We start from the raw sequence: 20,228 nt of genomic DNA on the forward strand, positions 1-20,228 counted from the left end.
CCATCTTCCAAGTCAGTCTCCCCAGCTTCTGACCTCACCCTACAGGAATGTTTCTCCCCTCCCATCCCATCTCCTAGGGGATATTATCTACAGAGAAAATAAGTAGGTGAAAAGTCAAGCCTCGTCTTTTTATGGCAGCATCAGAATGCTGACAATAATATAATATAATATAATATAAAAATGAAATAATAACGTAACACCCCATCACATCACATCACAATAATATGATACGGTATAATATAATAATAATAAAATGAAATAATATAATAATATGAGATAATAATAAAATAAAATAAAATAAAATAAATGAAGGGGAACAAACATATTAGACTAATATTATTTCTGAGATGTCATTCTAAACATGAATGTATCAGATGTGTTAGACAAATCAGTTCTTAACCCAATCTGCCCATCCTCTGCTCAGCAATGTAGAAATGATGATGATGATGATGAAATATTATACGAAATATTCAGAGGCATCTCTGGAATCTGCCCCACAACAACAACTAAATCTCTGAGGAGATCTTACGTTAAATATGCATCCTTAAGAAAAGGCCACCCCTCCATTAAAAAAAAACAAAACTAGATTAATTAAGTAAAACTTTATTTTATACCCACAACAAAACATGGACCTGCTGATGTTTTCAGGCAGTCTTCTAAGAGCCTCATACGTGTCTTTTGGAGATCTGGGTTGTCCCATTCTTCTGGCTCCACTCCCCAGTAGAGATCAATGACCTAGAAAGCCAACCAATAATATTATCATAGATATATGTAGTATTAGTCATGAATAGTAAATCAGTCTGTGACTCAACATTTTGAAAAAAAAACAACACACTAAAGGCAATAGTTTAAGGACCTGGGGTTTCACTTCATGTATTTATGACAGTAGCAAAGAATCAATTTTGACAACACTTAGGGCCACTCCCAGTGGTGAAATCCAAATTTTTTTACTACAGGTTCTGTGGGCATGGCTTGTTGGGCATGGTGTGGCTTGTTGGGCATGGCAGGGGAAGGATATTGCAAAATCTCCATTCCCACTCCACTCTGGGGCCAGCCAGAGGTGGTATTTGCCGGTTCTCTGAACTACTCAAAATTTCCGCTACCGGTTCTCCGAAATGCTCAAAATTTCCGCTACCGGTTCTCCAGAACCTGTCAGAACCTGCTGGATTTCACCTCTGCTCTACGGTGGGAAATTGGGAGTGGGGATTGACATTTGAGGAAGAACCGAGCATTTGGGAATCTGGCTGTGCCTGGCATCTTCAAGGCTGTTTAATCTGAGACTGGAATTTCCCCAGCCTAACCCTCCCGGAGTTTCCCAAAACATCTCGGCGGTGCTGGATTGGCTACACATGGACGGACCATGGGAGGAAGGCTGGGGGGGAACCAAGGGGTTAGTTCAGTATTGATGTTCGGGAACTTTAGATTCTGCCTGACTCTACTGCAATGAGCATCTCTTAGCAAAAATACCTTTCGCTTCAACCAAATGGAGTCGAGAGTCTTTCTTCCCTAAGGGATCAGACTGGGGCAGGTCTGACAGTGACTCTGTACAGCCCCATTTTATTCTTTATTCTTGGGGTACCGTGGAGGACAGCAAGGATGTTGTGTATTGTGATAGGAATAATGAACCCCTTTCCCTAATGATCTAGAGCAGGGGTGTCAATGGTGGCCCGTGGGTTGGATGCCTCACCAGCAGGCCACGCCCACCCCGGCTCCGTGAAGGGAAAAAAAACATCGCGATTCGTCACATGACACGGTGAGTTTGACACCCATAATCTAGAGATTCTCTGTACGCCGAGCCAATCGTCATAAGAATTATCTAACTTGGTCTTGTAACAACGAGCGCTAGTCATGTATTCACAGTACTATTTTTAAAATATTTCATATTTTGTTGTTTGGGTTGCCATAATACTGAGCCTTTAAAATAGCAGATGTTTTAATTGTTCACATTTTCTTTTCTGCCTACAGAGCCAGTCTGAATAATCTTAGATGTAAGCCCTCACACGGAGGAGGGGAGAAAAACAGAAAAACAGAAAAAAAGAAAAAGCAAACCCCGATATGTTTATTTAAAGAAATGAAGTAATACAGTGTGATTTCATTTTTACCTCACGTGGATAGAAGCATGTTACAGATAGTCCTTGACTTACGACCGTAACTGAGCCTGGAATTATGATAATTTATTTATTGATTTGGAAATTTTATATTATGGCGACTCAAGGAGGCTTAAAAGGTAAAGGTAAAGGTTCCCCTCACACATATGTGCTAGTCGTTCCTGACTCTAGAGGGCGGTGCTCATCTCCGTTTCAAAGCCGAAGAGCCAGCACTGTCCGAAGACGTCTCCGTGGTCATGTGGCCGGCATGACTCAACGCCAAAGGCGCACGGAACACTGTTCCCTTCCCACCAAAGGCGGTCCCTATTTTTCTACTTGCTTTCGAACTGCTAGGTTGGCAGAAGCTGGGACAAGGAACGGGAGCTCACCCCGTTACGCGGCACTAGGGATTCGAACCGCCGAACTGCCGACCTTTCTGATCAGCTACTTGAGACGTTTGGACACAATGTGAGAGCAATCCAAAAGGTTTTTAGGGGGTAGGAACTAGTGCTCCTTGAGCTACAAGTGGAAACATGACAAATATAGACTATGAATGGAGAGCTTAACAGCATTAAAGTGCCTGCGTTGTGTTATCATTTATTGGATGCTCACAATGTCCTAATAAATGAGTCACGAAAGGAAACATTTCACTTAGGAATAGATTTGAAACACGTACAGCGAGCCTTCTGTCACTTCTGTAATGTTTTAACAGTTTAATTCTATATATGTCCACTGAGAGAAAAAAAAAAAAAGAGCTCTTACTGAATTGAATGGAACTTGCTCCAAGATGTAATAAACCAGTGTTGGCAAACCTTTTCGGCACCGTGTGCCGAAACGGGAGCGTGTGCGCGCCCCCTGAAAACCGCAAGAGAAGATGGTCTCCCTGTTTCTGGTGCAAAGACCAGCTGTCCGGGGCACCGGCGCCTCACCTTTTCGAGGTGTCAAACCCGATTTCGTTGAAGGCTGCATCAGGGTTGTATTTGACCTCAGGGGGTGGGCGTGGCCAGCTCAACATCACCTGTATCGGGAATACCTGTGGTGGCCAGGTGCTAAGGCAGCGCTTCCCTCAGACTCTCCCTTGCGCTCATTACCTCAGAGGGCTGTGGGCGTGGCCATGGTGGCCATAGTCATGGTGGGTGTGGCCTGTTCGACGTCACTCTTGTAGGGGACACCTGAGGTGGCCAAGTGCTAAAGAAGGACTTCCCTGAGACTCTCCCTCACTCTCATTATAATTTATTTCCTTCCTTCTTTCTTTCTTTCCTTTCTTCCTTCCTTCCTTCCTTCCTTCCTTCCTTCCTTCCTTCCTTCTTTCCTTTTCCTTCCCTCTTCCTTCTCCTCTTTCCTTATTTTTCCTTCCTTGCTCTCCTCCCATCTTTCCTCCTTTTTCTTTTTCTTTCTTCTTTCCTGTCCCTTCTTGCATGCTTAAATGCAAAAGGGGAAATGTTTTTCCTTTTGCTTTGTTTTTAGTTTGTTTTGCTACCCCTCTGCCAGCGAAAACGGAGTTTGGGGGGGGAGTACATGCATCCCCCCCCCGAGATCCATTTTCACTGGCAGAGAGCTGCAGGATGTTGTTGCAGCTGAAAATAGGGCCTGGGAGGGCCTCAACCAAAAACGGGGCCAGTCCTTTGCTCTTTCCAGGGTGGCCCCGCAGGCCAGATCTAAGTACCCCCGTGAGCCGGATCCGGCCCACGGCCTTGAGTTTGACACCCCTACTCTAATAAATCCTGGGAGTTATTTTTTGGGGGAAAAAGAAAAACGAGTAAAGACCTTCTTGCAAAAATGGTGGTTGTGAGAATTCCCTGAGGAAAAGGCTGTGACTTAATCCCGTTTGGCAGTAGCCACTAAAACCTTGTTAAGATTTAGGGCAGGGGTCAGCAACCTTAAACCCTCAAAGAGCCACAAATGTCCTAACCGGACAATTCTGGAGCCGACCGGAAGTCTGGTTCCCCCACCATAGAGTCTCCTCCTAGTGCGGTGTCCTTTTTCCTCTACTTTTCCTAACCATAAACCCATCAACTGTGGAGCCGACTGGAAAATCTGCCCCTTGCCATAGAGTCTCCTCCTAGCACTCCATGCCCCCCCCCCAACTGGAAGCTCCTCTCAAAATTGTAGCGCTGGCCTGCGACAGGGAGCTGCAGCAGAGGGATGAAAGAGCCACATGCGGCTCCAGAGCCACAGGTTGCTGATCCCTGGTTTATGGGGGGAAAAAAATGTCAAGCCAAGATACGGAGTCAATTCTGAATTCAGAAAGGTCCCACACTGGTTGGTACATAGAAATCCAATAAGGTTAATGGCAACTGTACCTCAAACAGCAGTTTTATCCTAGGTATCAATTTATCTTTAAACCGAACTATTTCTTAAAAAAAAAAAAAAAACATCAACAACTCTCAAGAGTCAGTATTTAACATAAGGCTTTTGCCAGGTTTCCAAGTGATGAAACCCATTCAATTTTTTTTTTAAAAAAAGCCAAGTCCATCTTCCAAAACAAATTTTCTTTTATTTAAGTAAGAATCAAATTGGCAAAGTTGATTGTTGTAATTCTGGATCTGACACAAATCGGAATTACACCACATAATATTGCAAGTTAGAAACATCCCTCAAAAGTCACATTCTCCAGTAAACACTCAATCCCCATTTCCCGATGTCGTCAAACTCCATCTTCCATTCTCACCAGGAGCAGCCTCCGTTCCCACGGGAAAGAAAGTCACCTAGCCAAAAAAATCCTCACTATCTGGTTTAGTTCTGCAACCCAACAAGACAGACACAGACTTCAGAGGATCATTAGAACTGCAGAAAAAACAATGGCTACCAACCTGCCTTCCATGGAGGACCTGTATACTGCACGAGTCAAAAAGAGGGCTGTGAAAGTATCTACAGACCCCTCACATCCTTGACATAAATTATTTCAACTTCTACCCTCAAAAGGACGCTATAGAGCACTGCACACCAGAACAACTAGACTCAAGGACAGTTTTTCCCCGAACGCCATCACTCTTCTAAACAAATATTTCCCTCAACACTGTCAAGCTATTCACTAAGTCTGCACTACTATTTCTCTTCTCATAGTTCCTATCACCCATCTTCTCCCACTTATGATTGTATGACTGTAACCTTGTTGCTTGTATCCTTATGGTTTATATTGACTGTTTCCTAATATGATTTGATTTCTTATTTGTTCCCTATGACTATCATTAAGTGTTGTACCTTATGATTCTTGACGAACGTATCTTTTATTTTAGGTACACTGAGAGCGTATGCACCAAAGACAAATTCCTTGTGTGTTGGCTTGGCCAATAAAGAATTCTATTCCGTTCCGTTCCGTTCCGTTCCGTTCCATTCCGTTCCATTCCATTCCATTCCACTCCACTCCACTCCACTCCACTCCACTCCACTCCACTCCACTCCACTCCACTCCACTCCACTCTCCACTCCACCCTACCCTACCCTACCCTACCCTACTCTACTCTATTATCTCCTTCCCCCCCACCTTAAGAATGTGGTGAGCCCGAAAAAAACCCCTTACATAGGAAAGAGAAAGAAAAGGAATAAGTGAGTATGCGAAAGAGCTAAATAAAATGGCTACATGTATGTCAAATTCGGGCTCGGCAGCTTTGCTTTCTGAAACTCGAAAAACCAGTTGACCTTCAAAAAATAAATAAAAATAAAAGAAATTACAAAAGAAAGACCTGCCTTTAGCATAAACTGGCATATTGCTGTCCTACTTCTGATTTTTCATGTGCCAGGCGTAATCACATCATGGCTCTTCAACATTTTTGACCACTGAACTGAAGTGATTTGATGCCTGATTGAGTGTGCGCACAAATTGCTGCATTAAAAAGAAAACATATCCCAATTACTCCTCTCATCCCTCTTCTATTCCCCCTCACAGTTGTGTGTCAAATTATGCAAAAACAGCCTCTTTTGTACATAAGCTGTCAATATTGCTCCTCTTAGCCTTGGATGAGATTGGAATCAGGAGTCTCTGTTGCTAAAATTGTGATGATTTGACGCCGGCAGACAGATTGGCATGCATAACTGACCTGGGCTAAACCTGAAGCACAGTCCGGTGGAGGCCCCGGAGAAGGCCAGAGCCAGGGACTGTCACGTCCCCTGACTTGAGGCAGAGGGTGAGTAGGCGGCAAGTGGGTGGAAGCCCTGGGGAAGGCCAGAGCCAGGGAATGGTACATTCCCTGACCTGGCCAAGACAAACAGCGAGTGGGCGAAGGCTCCTGGGAAAGGGGAGAGCCGAGGAATGGCTTGTTCCCCGACCCAGCTGAGGTGAGAGGGCAGAGGCTCTGGGGTCCTGGGGAATGGCATGTTCCTGGGCCCCCGACCCGAGGTGAATGGGCGAACGGGCAGCTTGCTTACCTTTGGTGAGCAGAGCGGGCGAGGCGCGGAGGCGAGGTGATTAGCTAGGCCACGTGGCAAAGGCAACATATATAGGGCAGGGTGGGGCGAGCAGGAGGGCGGAGCAGGCAAGCAGCAACTGGGTAGGGGTGAGCGGCGACCGGGCGGGCAGAGGCAGAGCTAGTCAGAGGTGGTATTTGTCGGTTCGGCGAACCAGTTAAAATTTCCGCTACCGGTTCACCTGAACCGATCCGAACCGGCTGAATACCACCTCTGCTGAGACGTGGTGAATAATCATAATGCTAGCAATTTCACAGCACACGCAACTCCACCAATGGGCATCACAAGAGCAACGAGACACCACTTTTTAAGTTAAAGGACAATTCCGATTCGAAGGTGAGACTAAAACGGTGGAGTGAGCCAGACAAAAATGGATCAAACAATAATGGCACATGATTACCCTTGGCTGTGAAATCTGAAGGTGCCGCATGGCTGTTTCGTTTTGTGAGGCTACACAAATGTCCCCTAGACTTAATACCAGACAGTATCTTCCGGCTGTGACGGTGATTTTTAAGTTAGTGCCATGGAGACAGCAGCCAAAACACAACACTCGTGCTCACATATTGATTAGGTGGGTGTGCATTTAGCATTGCAACCCACAAACGAATGTTGTCGGCATGCTATCCTTTGTCGCAGAAGAAAACCAACAGAAGGCAATTCTTGGGGAAGTCCGCAAATCCAATGGCCATTATTGTACCATTATACCAGAGGTGCTATTCAGCTGGTTAGGATTGGTTTGGGCGAACCGGTAGCTCTGACAATCAGCTGGCCCCACCCACCCGCACCTGCCCAATCCTGTCCTTTATTTCCTTCTTTCTGGCTCAGCTGATTCGCACGGCACAGCTGATTTCCGTGCCTCCACTGTTCTTCTTACCAGGGCTGCCTTAGAAGGTAAGCAGCTGAGCTTCAAATTGTTGTATTTTGAATGCTGCGAGGAAGTGTGTTAGGCACACGCCAGTGGTGAAATCCAAATTTTTTTACTACTGGTTCTGTGGGCGTGGCTTGGTGGGCATGGTGTGACTTGGTGGGCATGGCAGGGGAAGGATACTGCAAAATCTCCATTCCCACCCCACTCCAGGGGAAGGATACTGCAAAATCCCCATTCCCTCCCCACTCCTGTGGGAAGGATATTTTTCCTCTCCCCACAGGCTCCAGAGGCTTTCTAAGTCCCACCGGAAGTCAGCAAACGGACCGTTTCCAGCCTCCAGACAGCCTCTGGAGAGTGGGGAAGGCTGTTTTTGCCCTCCCCAGATTCCAAGAAAGCCTCTGGAGCCTGCGGAGGGTGAAAAACGGGCCTACCGGGTCCACCGGACCATCATGTGCCAAAAGTAGGGGGAGTGCGGGGGGAGGTCACATGCGCATGCACCGGGGAGGGGGAGGCGACGGCAAAAAGGATAGCCATCACTGCTCTATACAGCAGAGGTGGCGCAGTGGTTAGAGTGCAGTACTGCAGCTACTTCAGCTGACTGCTAGTTCAGCAGATCAGCGGATCAAATCTCACCAGGCTCAAGGTGGACTCAGCCTTCCATCCTTCCGAGGTGGGTAAAATGAGGACCCAGATTGTTGGGGGCAATATGCTATTTAGTATACTGTCTTTGGTGTAAGCCACCCAGAGTCCTCGGAGAGTGGGCGGCATAGAAATATGAATAATAAATAAATAAAATAAATATAGGGTTTCCTGCCTAAGCAGGGGGTTGGACTAGAAGACCTCCAAGGTCCCTTCCAACTCTGTTTATTCTATTCTATTCTATTCTATTCTATTCTATTCTATTCTATTCTATTCTATTCTATTCTATTCTATTCTATTCTAATTTTCTGGGAGTTATTCTTTTGGGGGAAAAAATGAGTAAAGATCTCTTCCAGTCTTGCAAAAATGGTAGTTTCAAGAATTCCCTGAGGAAAAGGCTATGATTTAATCCCATTTGGCAGTAGCCTTGTTAAGGTTTAGGGGGGGGGGGGAATTGTCAAGTAAAGATACAGAATCAATTCTGAATTAAGAAAGGCAAAATGGGTCACACTGGTCGGTACATAGAAATCCAGTAAGGTTAATGGCAACCATACCTCGAATTGCAGTTTTATCCCAGGTATCAATTTATCTTTAAACCGAGCTATTTCTTTTCTCTCTCTTTTTTTTTTTGGTTTAAAAAAATAACTCTCAAAAACCAATATTTAATAAGAGGTTTTGCTTTCTGAAACTAATTAAATCAATCAATCAGCTGAGCTTCAGAGGAACGAACGGCTAACAGATTTCCATTTAGCAAGCATACGAACATTCCGGCTTAAAATTTTGACCCGTCGGAAACAGTACCTGAAATTCCATCCCATAGTTTTCCCTGCAGAATTCCCGCAGCTTGGGATAGACGTGTTCTCGTAAAGCGTTCCTTTCGGCAACCGTATCTGTAAGCGAGGAGGTAGAAAAAAAACAACAACGACAATGAATAACATTGGTTGCGACTGTGTATTTATAGCTCGGTGTAGTTTTATGGGGAAGGAAACGCTTATTTTAAAAATTGTGAACACAAGCGTAAGGCACAAACCTTGATTCGGTGCTCTAGGGAATAGCTTGTTGAACAGAAAACACTTACTGTGACATGTATCCAAATGTAGTTGAACACTTATGGCAATAATTCAGCAGAATGTTTATACACGACACATATTTGGGATGCATATATATATATGTAGCAGTAACTCTGGAAAGATAAGACCAGTAGCAATCAAGCCATTATAAGGAAGCCTTGGAGTCTCTGACTGTGACAATAATTCACTGTGACATTTAATATATATATATTTTGAACAGTCTACTTTTTTCATCCTCTCTCTCTTGGATATTCTGAGGTTGTTGTCTTTCGTAGGATGCCGTCTTACTCCACCAAAGCAGGCTGTGAAAGCTGTAATGAGACAGAAGCAGTCTCCACGTTGGAAATTAGAGCATTTCTGCAATAAACCAACATTGATTGAGGTGATGGAAAGCTTGAATTCATGGCATTTATTTTGGCACAAGAACAGTTGGGTGACTGGGAATGACTCGGGCAGTGGTGGGTTTCGAAATGTTTTACTACTGGTTCTGTGGGTGTGGCTTGGTGGGCGTGGCAGGGAAAGGACACTGTAAAATCTCCATTCCCACCCCACTCTAGGGGAAGGATACTGTAAAATCTCCATTCCCACCCCAATCCAGGGGAAGGTTACTGCAAAATCCCCATTTCCTCCCGATCAGCTGGGACTCAGGAGGCAGAAAATAGGTGGGGGCGGGGCCAGTCAGAGGTGATATTTACCGGTTCTCCGAACTACTCAAAATTTCCGCTACCGGTTCTGCAGAACTGGTCAGAACCTGCTGAAACCCACCTCTGGACCCAGGGCACAGCACAGAGGAAACACAGAAAACTGGCAGTTCAAACCGTTCCTTTATTGCTCCAAATTTCCCCAAACGCTACCATGTATTTGGCAAGTCCCAAAGCAAAATGATCACACATGCACACCCTCTAGTAGCCTCTGGCTGCGAGTAGTCCAGTCCAACACCGTGAGGAGTCCAGGAAGCCAAGGAGCAAGGCAATTAATCCAGGAAGTCAGGAAGAAAGCAGGAAATCCAGGAAACTTCAAATGTCAGCAACAACACTTCAACACTCCAGGAATTCAGTGTTTGTTCCCGATAAATCTCCCTCCCCACAATGTCTCCTTAAATCTCAGTCCCCAGGTGTGCCCAGGACCCTTGCCTGCCCTCCTTTCCTCCCGCAGGTCCAGTTTACTCTTTCTAGGCTCCCGACAGTGAGATGCCGGGCAGCTGAGCAGAGGGCAGCCCCGACAGACACAGCTCAGCTGGCCCAGCCACGGCCTACACTCCTCGCCCGCGGCTGAGCTTGGCCACAGGGGGCCTCCGGGCCTCCGCAGGCGGCGGCAGTAGCAGCAGCAACACCTGCAGCACCTCAGCCATCCCCGCCGAGACCTGCGCCCAGCTGTGGGACGCAGCAGGACTGCCGTTGTAGTCCTCCGTGACTGCCCGCTCTGCATGGAGGCCTCTCTACCACCAGTGGCCGCCCTGCAAAGGAAGCCCCGGGGCGGTGATGCTTGCGCTGGGACTGCTGTGGTGGACACTCAGTAGAGTGGGCTATGAGGACGCGGCACCTGGACATGGAGGCGAGAGCAGGCGGGCTGCCACCATGGTGCAGGAGCAGGCGCTCGAGGTCTATGGTCGGTGCCACGGGCGGCGAAAGGGGCGGGGGGCACAGGAGTTCACAGGGATGTGGCTGCCTTGGGAGGTTTGGGGGTGTGAGTGACCTCTGTGTGTGTGTGTGTGTGTGTGTGTGTGAGAGAGAGAGAGAGAGAGAGAGAGAGAGAGAGAGAGAGAGAGAGAGAGAGGGGGGGAGCTTATTTTCAGGGGAGGGCGTATATTTAGGCCCACCCCAAAAATCAGGCTTGGCCTTATTTTTGGGACATGTCCTATTTTCGGGGAAACACGATAGTCGGAACGGAAGAAGCTTCTTGGATGAGAAGAGACCAAAGAAAAACCAGAAAGTCCAGTCCAGAAAAAAAAACCCTTTGGGGCAACTATGACCTGGATGATGGAGTATCTCCACAGACACTTGGAAAACAAATATTCTGCAGCCTACATCAACAAAGATCAGAACTGTGCAGTAAAAGCACCATTAAATGACGACTGGTCCTACAAAGTGGCTGTTACTGTATTTTGCAGGTGACTCCTGTTTTTCTTTCTTTCTTTCCTAAGTGGGTTTTTAGAAAGGCAAAAGCAATCAAACTCAGAGTGCACAGTTGAACCCTGAGCTATAAATATTCTCTTCTGCTGGATGAGTTTTTCCACCGAACTCAGGAACACCATTAAAACCTGACTTTCATTCAGAGAATTCGGAATGTAACTTTAAAGCCGAATCCATTAGCATCTGTGAATGTAGGTTGTTATTCAATATCTAGTACACTCGGTCCTACAACAGCATTATAATATTTTAATTTCATAAGGTCTCTAGCAGTGGTGGGCTGCAACCGGTTCGGACCGGATCGCCTGATCCGGTAGCGATGGCGGCGGGTGGTTCGGAGAACCGGTAGCAAAAATCCCTGTGCCGTTCCCCCCCCCCCATGCCCAGCTGAGCCGCACGATTATCAGAGGCTTTTTTTTTTTACTTTTAAAAGCATTTTTTCTACAACCTCTCTTCTGACGAAAAAATGCTTTTAAAAGTAAAAAAAAAGCCTCTCATGATCGCGTGGCTCAGCTGGGATGGTCAGAGGCTTTTCAAAGCATTTTTTTCTGCAACCTCTTGGCCAAAGAGGTGGTAAAAAAAAAATGCTTTGAAAAGTCTCTGACGATCCCAGCTGAGTTGCCTGATCAGCAGAGAGGTATTTTTTAAAAAGCCTCTCTGACGATCCCAGCTGAGTTGCCTGATCGGCAGAGGCTTTTCAAAGCATTAGAAAAAATGCTTTGAAAAGTTTTTTTTTTTTAAAAAAAAAGTTGGCCATGCCCACCCAGTCACATTACCCCCCCTCAAGCCACGCCCACAGAACCGGTAGTAACAAATTTTACATTTCAACCCTGGTCTCTAGCAGTGGTGGGCTGCAACCAGTTTAACAACCTGCTCTGTGAACGCACGCCTAAGGCACCTGCGCACGGCGTTCAAAACACAGCAATTTGAAGCTCAGCTGCTTACCTTCTAAGGCAGCCCCGGTAAATAGAACAGTGGAGGCATCGAAATCAGCTGTGCCGCGCCAATCAGCTGATCCAGAAAGAAGGAAATATAGGACAGAATAGGGCAGAGCCCAGTGGGTGGGGCCAGCTGATTGTTGGAACTACCGGTTCACCCGAACCGGCAGCAGCCCACCACTGGCCTCTAGTCTTTAAACCCATTTTCTATAGAGATAGTCCTTGACTTACAACACTTCATTTAGAGACCGTACAACGGCAGTCAAAAAAAGTGACTTACGGCCATTTTATACACTTATGACCCCTTGTAGCAACCCCATGCTCACGTGATCAAAACTGGGATGTTTGGCAACTGAGTCATATTTATGACGGTTGCAATATTCAGGGGTCACGTCATCCCCTTTTGTGATGGTCTGACAAGCAAAGCCAATAGGGAGGGCAGATTCACTTAATAACCATGTTACTAACTTAACAATGGTTGTGATTCATTTAACAACTGTGGCAAGCAAGGTGGTGAAATGGGGCAAAACTCCCTTTAACAAATGTCTCATTTAGCAACATACATTTTGGGCTCAACTGTGGTCGTATAAGTCGAGGACTACCTGTAGCGAGATGGAAAGAGACTTAAACCCCGGATTTTTAAATGATTTTAAAACTGGATGAGAAATCCAATGCTTTGAGTGCCAAGCAAATTGTTTTAACCATAAATTAAGAGTTAAAACTTTTTTTTTCCAATTTAACTGATGATGTCCTTTCTACTCCGATGTGTAAAACGGCACAATTTACCCTCAAAGCAGCAACAAAGACTTGTGTTGAACTTTTTTCCTCCATGATTAAAGTTTGCGATATTTAAAGAAGGTAAGTCGGCCTTCTTTTATGTCGGTTCAGAGATCAGTCACTGCTTTAGCTATATCCTGTGGTTTCCGCTAAAAATAGTGTTTCCATGCTCAATTACTTCCAATGTTTGAATGGGCTATTAAGTCAATTAACGGCAAAACTGAAGCAGCTTTCTTCGGAGCTCAAAAGCTCCGGATGATCAGAGGTCGTTTACCCATTGCAGTTAACAACAAACAGAAAACATAGAATAACAGAGATGGAAGCTCGGAGGTCTTCTGGTGCAAATTCTGCAGGTTCCTGCTATACCAGGAGTCAGCAAACTGCGGCTCTGGAGCCGCATGTGGCTCTTTGGGCCCTCTGCTGTGGCTCCCTGTCAAGTGATCCCATCACTGGCTGGCCCCGCCCCTCGCCCTCCTCTCCCAGTCACTCCTCGCCTGGCCTGAGAAGGTAAGGGTGACAGTGGGGGGGATGGAGAAGCGGCCAGGGCAGAGACAGAGTGATACAGAGAGAGGGGGAGAGAGAGAGAGAGATATAGAGAGATACAGAGAGAGAGGGAGAGAGGAGGAAGAGAGGGAGGGAAGGAAGGAAGGAGGGGATTGTGAGAGATGTCAAAATGATTTTGTGGTTCCTGATGTTTTTTAACAACTGGTTCTCTGCCCTAATGACCGGCTGGGTAGACGTGGCTAGGGGGGGTCATGTGACTGGTGGAAGTGAGTGACATCGAGTTGGCCACGCCCACCTAGGTATTGTGGCTCCCGGTGTTTTCTTTTCTGTGGGAAACAGATCCAAATGGCTCTTTGAGTATTTAACATTGCAGACCCCTGCCCTATATCATTTCAGACAAATGGTTGTCCAGTATCTTCTTGAAAGCCTCCAGTGATGGAGCACCCCCAACTTCTGGAGGCAAGCCATTCCACTGATTAATTGTTCTCATTGTCAGGAAATTCCTTCTTAGTTCTAGGTTGCTTCTCTCCTTATTTAGTTTCCATCCATTGCTTCTTATTGTCAGCACTTCAAGCTGCATTTACTCTAGTGCTGACATAAGAAGGAGAAGCGGAGGCGTCTGGAAAGGGACGTTTGACTTTTCACCTACTTATTTTCCCTGGAGATAATATCCCCTAGGAGATGGGAGGGGAGGGGGGAAATTCCTTTGAGCTGGAGCAGTAGATTAGGGGTAGAGTGACTTGGAAGATGGCCAATGAGTGCAGGGGAGTGGGGAATGGAAAGGGAGGGTTTTGGGTCTGGAAGTCAGTGTTGGCTGCGATGCAGTCGGAGTTAGAATGTCGTGCTAAATAAATGGGAGTTTTCTTCAAAGACTTTGAAATGCAATTTATTTGAGACGACCTCGAAAACTGACACTTATGTTGTCTTTTGGTGCTTTGGAGAATAGGTTGACCCATTCTTCTTTGTAGGAGCCCTTCAAAAATTGGAAGAGTGCTATCATGTCTCCCCTAGTCCTTCATTTCTCTAGAGTAAACACACACACCCAGTTCCTGTAACCATTCTTCATATGTTTTCGCCTCCATCCCCCTAATCGTTTTAGTTGCTCTTCTCTGCACTCTTTCCAGAGTCTCAACATCTTTTCCATATTGTGATGACCAGAACCGAATGCAGAGTTCCAAGTGTGGTCTTACTAAGGCTTTGTAAAGCAGTACTAGAACTTCATGTGATCTTGATTCTATCCGTCTGTTAATATAGCCTAGGATTGCATTGGCTTTTTTGGCAGCTGCATCATACTTCTGGCTCATATTTAAGTGAGGATGCCAAAATCCCTCTCACAGTTACTGGCATTAAGCCAATAATTTCACCTAGTCCAGCCGTCAGCAACTTTAAGCACTCAAAGAGCCATTTGGACTCATTTCCCACAGAAAAGAAAACACCGGGAGCCACAAGGTCCTACCCAGAAGCCCCCCGTTCAATTCTGGAGCTGACCGGAAGTCCAGTTTCCCCACCATAGAGTCTTCTCACAGCACGGTGTCCTTTTTCCTCTACCTGTCCTAACTAAAAGCCCTATCAAATATGGAGCCGACCGGAAAACCCGCCCCTTGCCATAGAGTCTCCTCCTGGTGCACCTGCTTCCCCCCCACAAACAGAAGATCCTCTCAAAATTGTGGCACCGATCGGCGATAGAGAGCCGCAACAGAGAGATGAAAGAGCCACATGCGGCTCCAGAGCTGCGGGTTGCTGACTCCTGACCTAGTCTATAGAACTGCCGTAATTCGATTAAATGGAGGAGACAAGACTGAAAATTAACCAGTTATAGAGTTCAGCATCTGACTTGTTCTATTCTTGTATACCTGGAATTTCTCAGCCTTGGAACTAAAGTTGAACTATCGTAAAGTTCCAATGAATGCAATTATTCAGGAAAACCAATTCAAAGAATGAGAAGACCTATTTTGGCTTAATTATGGAAATTTATTTTTACTCGAATAAGTGTGAAATTCAGCGTGCATAATACAGAGTGCATTTCAAAAGGCCAACTTGTTTTACCATGCAAAACTTGTTTTACCATGTACCTCCATATATCGGAGTGTTGGAAAAGACAGCAACGATAAATAAGAAGGAATAAATTAATTAGGATGACCGACAGGTCATCTAATTTAATTGTATAAATTTATCAAACCCTCCCCCTTTTCAAGGTGCAATCGCTAGCAAATGAGTCTACTTCGCAACGAAATAAAACCATTAATTTTTCATTTTCAATGTGGAAAGAGCTTCTTAAATATCTGCCTTTTGAGAAGCCAAATAGCGTTCTTTTCTCGTTGCTAACGTGGAAAGAAAAAAGTTATTTTTTTGAATCGTATGAATTAAGTACCAGCCTGTACTAAAGATAAAATCTATAAAAACGCAGACCAAAATAACAACTGTTTCTTTCTTTTGAAGTCCTAATGATTATATGATTGCACATTCATAGTCTGGCACCATGATCTTATTTATTGGAATGTAATATTTAGGGCTATAAATATGAATCCAGACATATTATTCCTGCTTGTTTAAAGAGGCTGAGCCAGCGTTATGGATTGTAGGCAAAAAAAAAAAGAGGAACAAATATATAAAAATATCCTGTCTTAATCCAGAATAACTTTCCACGGGCCTCGGTTGTATCAAGAGTTTGTATTATAATACAAATCTCCAGATATTTTTGTATCTTTCTCCTCACAGAACGGCGAAAATTCAAAACAAGGTTATTCATTTCTTTTTTTTTTAAAAAAAATATTTATTAAATTTCCAAAGATTAAAATACACAGTACAAAAAGAAACATAATACACACACACAAAAAGCAAGAAAAACACACACACACAAACCAAAAAATATAAACAACCAAAAACGAACGCATCAAAATTTCAATACGAATAACAATTTTTCTGCATCGGTATCTCTAGCCTATTTAACCTCTTTACAAAAATTCTACTTCTAAATATCTGTATCTTAAACTTACATCTTTATCTAAATTATCTTGACTTCTATTTACAATTCGATCTCGTCACAAAAGCATCCCTTAAGTTTTTATGTTTACTCTCCAACCAGGAATACAAGGTTATTGATTTCTTTTTTTCTTTGTTTTGGACCAGAGCCACAGGTGTGGTGAGTGCGCTATCTACACCCAACCTATTAAAAAATTGGTCATGGATACCCTGTTTCCCCTAAAATAAGACATCCGCTGATAATAAGCCCAATCAGGCTTTTCAGCCCATGCGCTAAAATAAGCCCCGCCCCCAATAATATTTAAACGCGTGTGCAGCCGGTCCCCGACATTTCCTCTGGTTAGGGTTAGGGAGACAGAGCTGGAAATCAAGTAAGATGGCAAGAGGAGCCCCATCTTTCTCCACGCGCCCCAAAATAATAAGACCTCCCCCAAAATAAGGCCAAGCACTCATTTTGGGGTTCAAAAAAATATAAGACAGGCTCTTATTTTCAGGGAAACACGGGTACAGTATGATTTTTAAAATACTTAAACAATAATATAAAATTTGAAGGAAAGAGTTTCCAGTACCACGGCACTGGAAAAAGTGACCGTTTTTCACACTTACGACCGTGGTGGCACCCCCATGGTTGCATGATCCAAATTCTGACGCTTGGCAACCGACTCGTATTTATGACGGTTGCAGTGTCCCTGGGGCCATATGACCCCCTTCTGCGACCTTCTGACAAGCAAATTCCGTGGGGAAGCCAGATTTGCTTAACAACCGTGTTAGTAACTTCCCAACTGCAGTGATTCGCTTAACAGCCGGGGCGAGAAAAGTCGTAACATGGAGCTCAGTTCCCTTAACAAATGTCTCGCTTCGCAACAGACATTTGGGGCTCAATTACCGTCGTACGTCAAGGACTGCCTGCACTTCTGGGACAGATCAGGGGCTTCAGCTGAGCAGTGCAGTCATAATTAGTATGCCAGCATGCTGTTTCATCGCTCAATACTTTAGCAGGCAGATAATTTTAGGCTGAACACGAGTCCTTTTTCCGAATTAGTTCCGCTGCTTTAGACAGCTTTCATCTGTGCATGTCCATTGTTTGAAAGTATTTTCCTAAACAAACACCTGTGATTGTTAAGTCGAAATGAATGCAGGAAAACCTCCTGAGTAAACATGCAAAGGAACAATAAATTATTGCTAATTAAAAGGTGAAGGAGGCCCCTTCATTATAGTCCTCAGTACAGTTTGCTGCGTATCTTTCATTGTCTACTTTGTCTAGACAAAAGGTGTCAAACTCGATTTCATTGAGGGCCACATCAGGGTTGTGTTTGACTTTGGGGGGTTCGGGGGCAGACGTGGCTGGGGTGGACGTGGCCAACTCGACGTCACTCGTGTTGGGGGCGCTTGTGGTAGCCCGAGCACTCTACCAGCGGAAACGGAATCCCGAGCTCCGTTTTCGGCTGCGATGACCTCCTGCAACCCTCTGCCAGCAAAAATGCGGTCTTCTCTATTCGGCTAACTAAATTTTCTAGCATGTTCTTGTGTACAGGTAGTCCTCGAATTACAACCACAATTGAGCCCAAAATTTATGTTGCTAAGGGAGACCTTTGTTAAGTGAGTTTTGCACCATTTTGCAACCTTTCTTGCCACCATTGTTAAGTGAAACACTGCAGTTCTTAAGTGAGTAGCCCGGTTGTTAAGTCAATCTGTTTTTGTTTTTCTTAAATTTGATTTATATGCCGCCCTTCTCCGGAGACTCAGGGCGGCTTACAATGCGTTAAGCAATAGCCTTCATCCTTTTGTATATTTATACAAAGTCAGCTTATTGCCCCCACAAACTGGGTCCTCAATTTACCCACCTTAGAAAGGATGGAAGGCTGAGTCAACCTTGAGCCTGGTGAGAATTGAACTCGCAGTAATTGCAGGCAGCTGGATGTTAAATGCTGCCTTAATAGGAGGCATTAGCCTCCTACGCCACTCAGGCTCCTTGTTTTGTTCTGACCTAGGCTTCCTGAGTCATTAAAACACAGTAGTCCCAAAAACCTGTTTTATTTTAACAGCTATGAATTCTGTTCATTCACAGATGAGTCCCAAATAGTTGTAAAGAGTCCTTCGGGATAAGGCTGATAATCACCCACCTTTATCTCCCTTGACACACTGCCAAAGACCTAATTGGCAAAGCCACGCGGACTCCAGAATCAAACAGAGCTTCAGACTTTAAACCGCACAGAATTAACAACGTTGCTTCCTGCAAAGTCCCACGTGCCTTTGCTCCTCTTTTAAGTCTTATGGGAGGGGCCAATCATCTCCAAGCCTTACTCCTGAGTCGTCCCTTTTGTTTTAACTGTTCTTGCCTTCTGGCAGCTCTGCGCATGCGCGCATTAGGAACAGGCTCCCCTTATTCCTCTGCCTCGCTGAGGTCCAACTCTTGAGGCTCTGGAGGTAGAACATACCTCCCAGATGGCCCTTTCTCTACCTCTGATGCAGAGCCCTTGTCTGAGCCTTCCCCAGACTCTAGGACTGGCCCATGGTCCTTCCCAGCCTCCTCACTGTCCAACTCTGCTGCCAGCTCTTCAGGTTGTTGGCGGAATGCAACAACAAGCTCTGTTTTCACTGGCAGAGGCACCACGGGCTGGTCCATCACTGTTTCCAGGGTGGCCCAGTGGGTCCATATCTAAGCACCTCCCCCACGGCCCAGACCCATCCCCCGGGCATTGAGTTTGATACCCCTGGTCTACACACTGTACGTTTATCATAATGTTTGCTTAAATACAGGAACAAGGGCAGGTTTCAATTTCATAGCAACACATCCCACAACAAACCAATCTCACAAAACCACACTTCTTCTGATAAAGGCCTCTGGATTGCGGTGTTATTTTCTACTGGTTGCAAAAAGCTGTTGACGGAACATTAGCAGAGAAACGGAGGTGTTGGTGAGGTCCTCAGTGCTCTCTGAACCTGGTTGTTTCCTTGAAGATGTTTCATTACCCAACCGGCTGCTTGAACCACGAGATGGGGCGGCTGATCAATTCGATAATAATAATAATAATAATCTTAATCTGCGTATCCCAGGTCCTTTGGATGGACTCGATAGGTAGAGAAAAATGCCAAATTCAATCTGAACATCTGGCTGACTGTGCAATGAACGAACCTTAATCACAACAGCTACCCAACAACAGCAATATCGGTGCAAAAATCCCACCAAGCTCAGAGACCACCAAGGATTCCACAATCCTTGTCCTCTTCCTCTTCCTCTTCCTCCTCCTCCTCGCAAACCCCACTGCCTTTTTGCACTGATGATGTCGCCAGTTGGGTCATGAAATATCTGCAGTAAAGTCACCAAGTTCAGAAACCACGAAGGTTTCCACAGTCCTCCTCCTCTTCTTTGCAAACTCCTTTTTGCACTGATGATGTCCCCAGTTGGGTCATGAAACATCTTCAAGAAAGCCACCAAGCTCAAAACCTCCTCCTTGCAAACCCCACTGCCTTCTTACACTGATGATGTCCCCAGTTGTGAAATATCTGCAGTAAAGCCATCAAGCTCAGGGACCACCAAGGATTCCAAAGTTGTCCTCCTCCTCCTCCTCCTCCTCCTCCTCCTCCTCCTCCTCCTCCTCCTCCTCCTCCTCCTCCTCTTCCTCTTCTCTGCAAACCCTACTGCCTTCTTGCACTGATGATGCCCCCAGTTGGGCCATGAAATATCTGCAGTAAAGTCACCAAGCTCTCCTCTTCCTCCTCCTCTTCTCTGCAAACCCTACTGCCTTCTTGCACTGTTGATGTCTCCAGTTGGGTCATGCAATATCTACAACAAAACCACCAAGCTCTCCTCCTCCTCCTCCTCC

At 45.4% G+C, this 20,228-nt stretch overlaps 1 protein-coding gene across 1 annotated transcript in view; it reads right to left on the bottom strand.

The window, feature by feature from the left end:
• NWD2 (NACHT and WD repeat domain containing 2) overlaps positions 1-20,228 on the bottom strand; it is an 81,825-nt gene that overhangs the window by 24,622 nt on the left and 36,975 nt on the right. Inside the window, exons 2-3 of the mRNA XM_070949129.1 lie at positions 8,803-8,891; positions 619-735 (exon numbers count right to left, since the gene is read on the bottom strand). Of these exons, the coding sequence (XP_070805230.1) occupies positions 619-735; positions 8,803-8,891 (206 nt within the window). The remainder of the gene's footprint in view (positions 1-618; positions 736-8,802; positions 8,892-20,228) is intronic.

This window comes from Pituophis catenifer, unplaced genomic scaffold (assembly GCF_029215685.1).
Source record: "Pituophis catenifer annectens isolate HBS135680 unplaced genomic scaffold, rPitCat1.0.hap2 SCAF_8, whole genome shotgun sequence".
NCBI lineage: Eukaryota > Metazoa > Chordata > Lepidosauria > Squamata > Colubridae > Pituophis > Pituophis catenifer.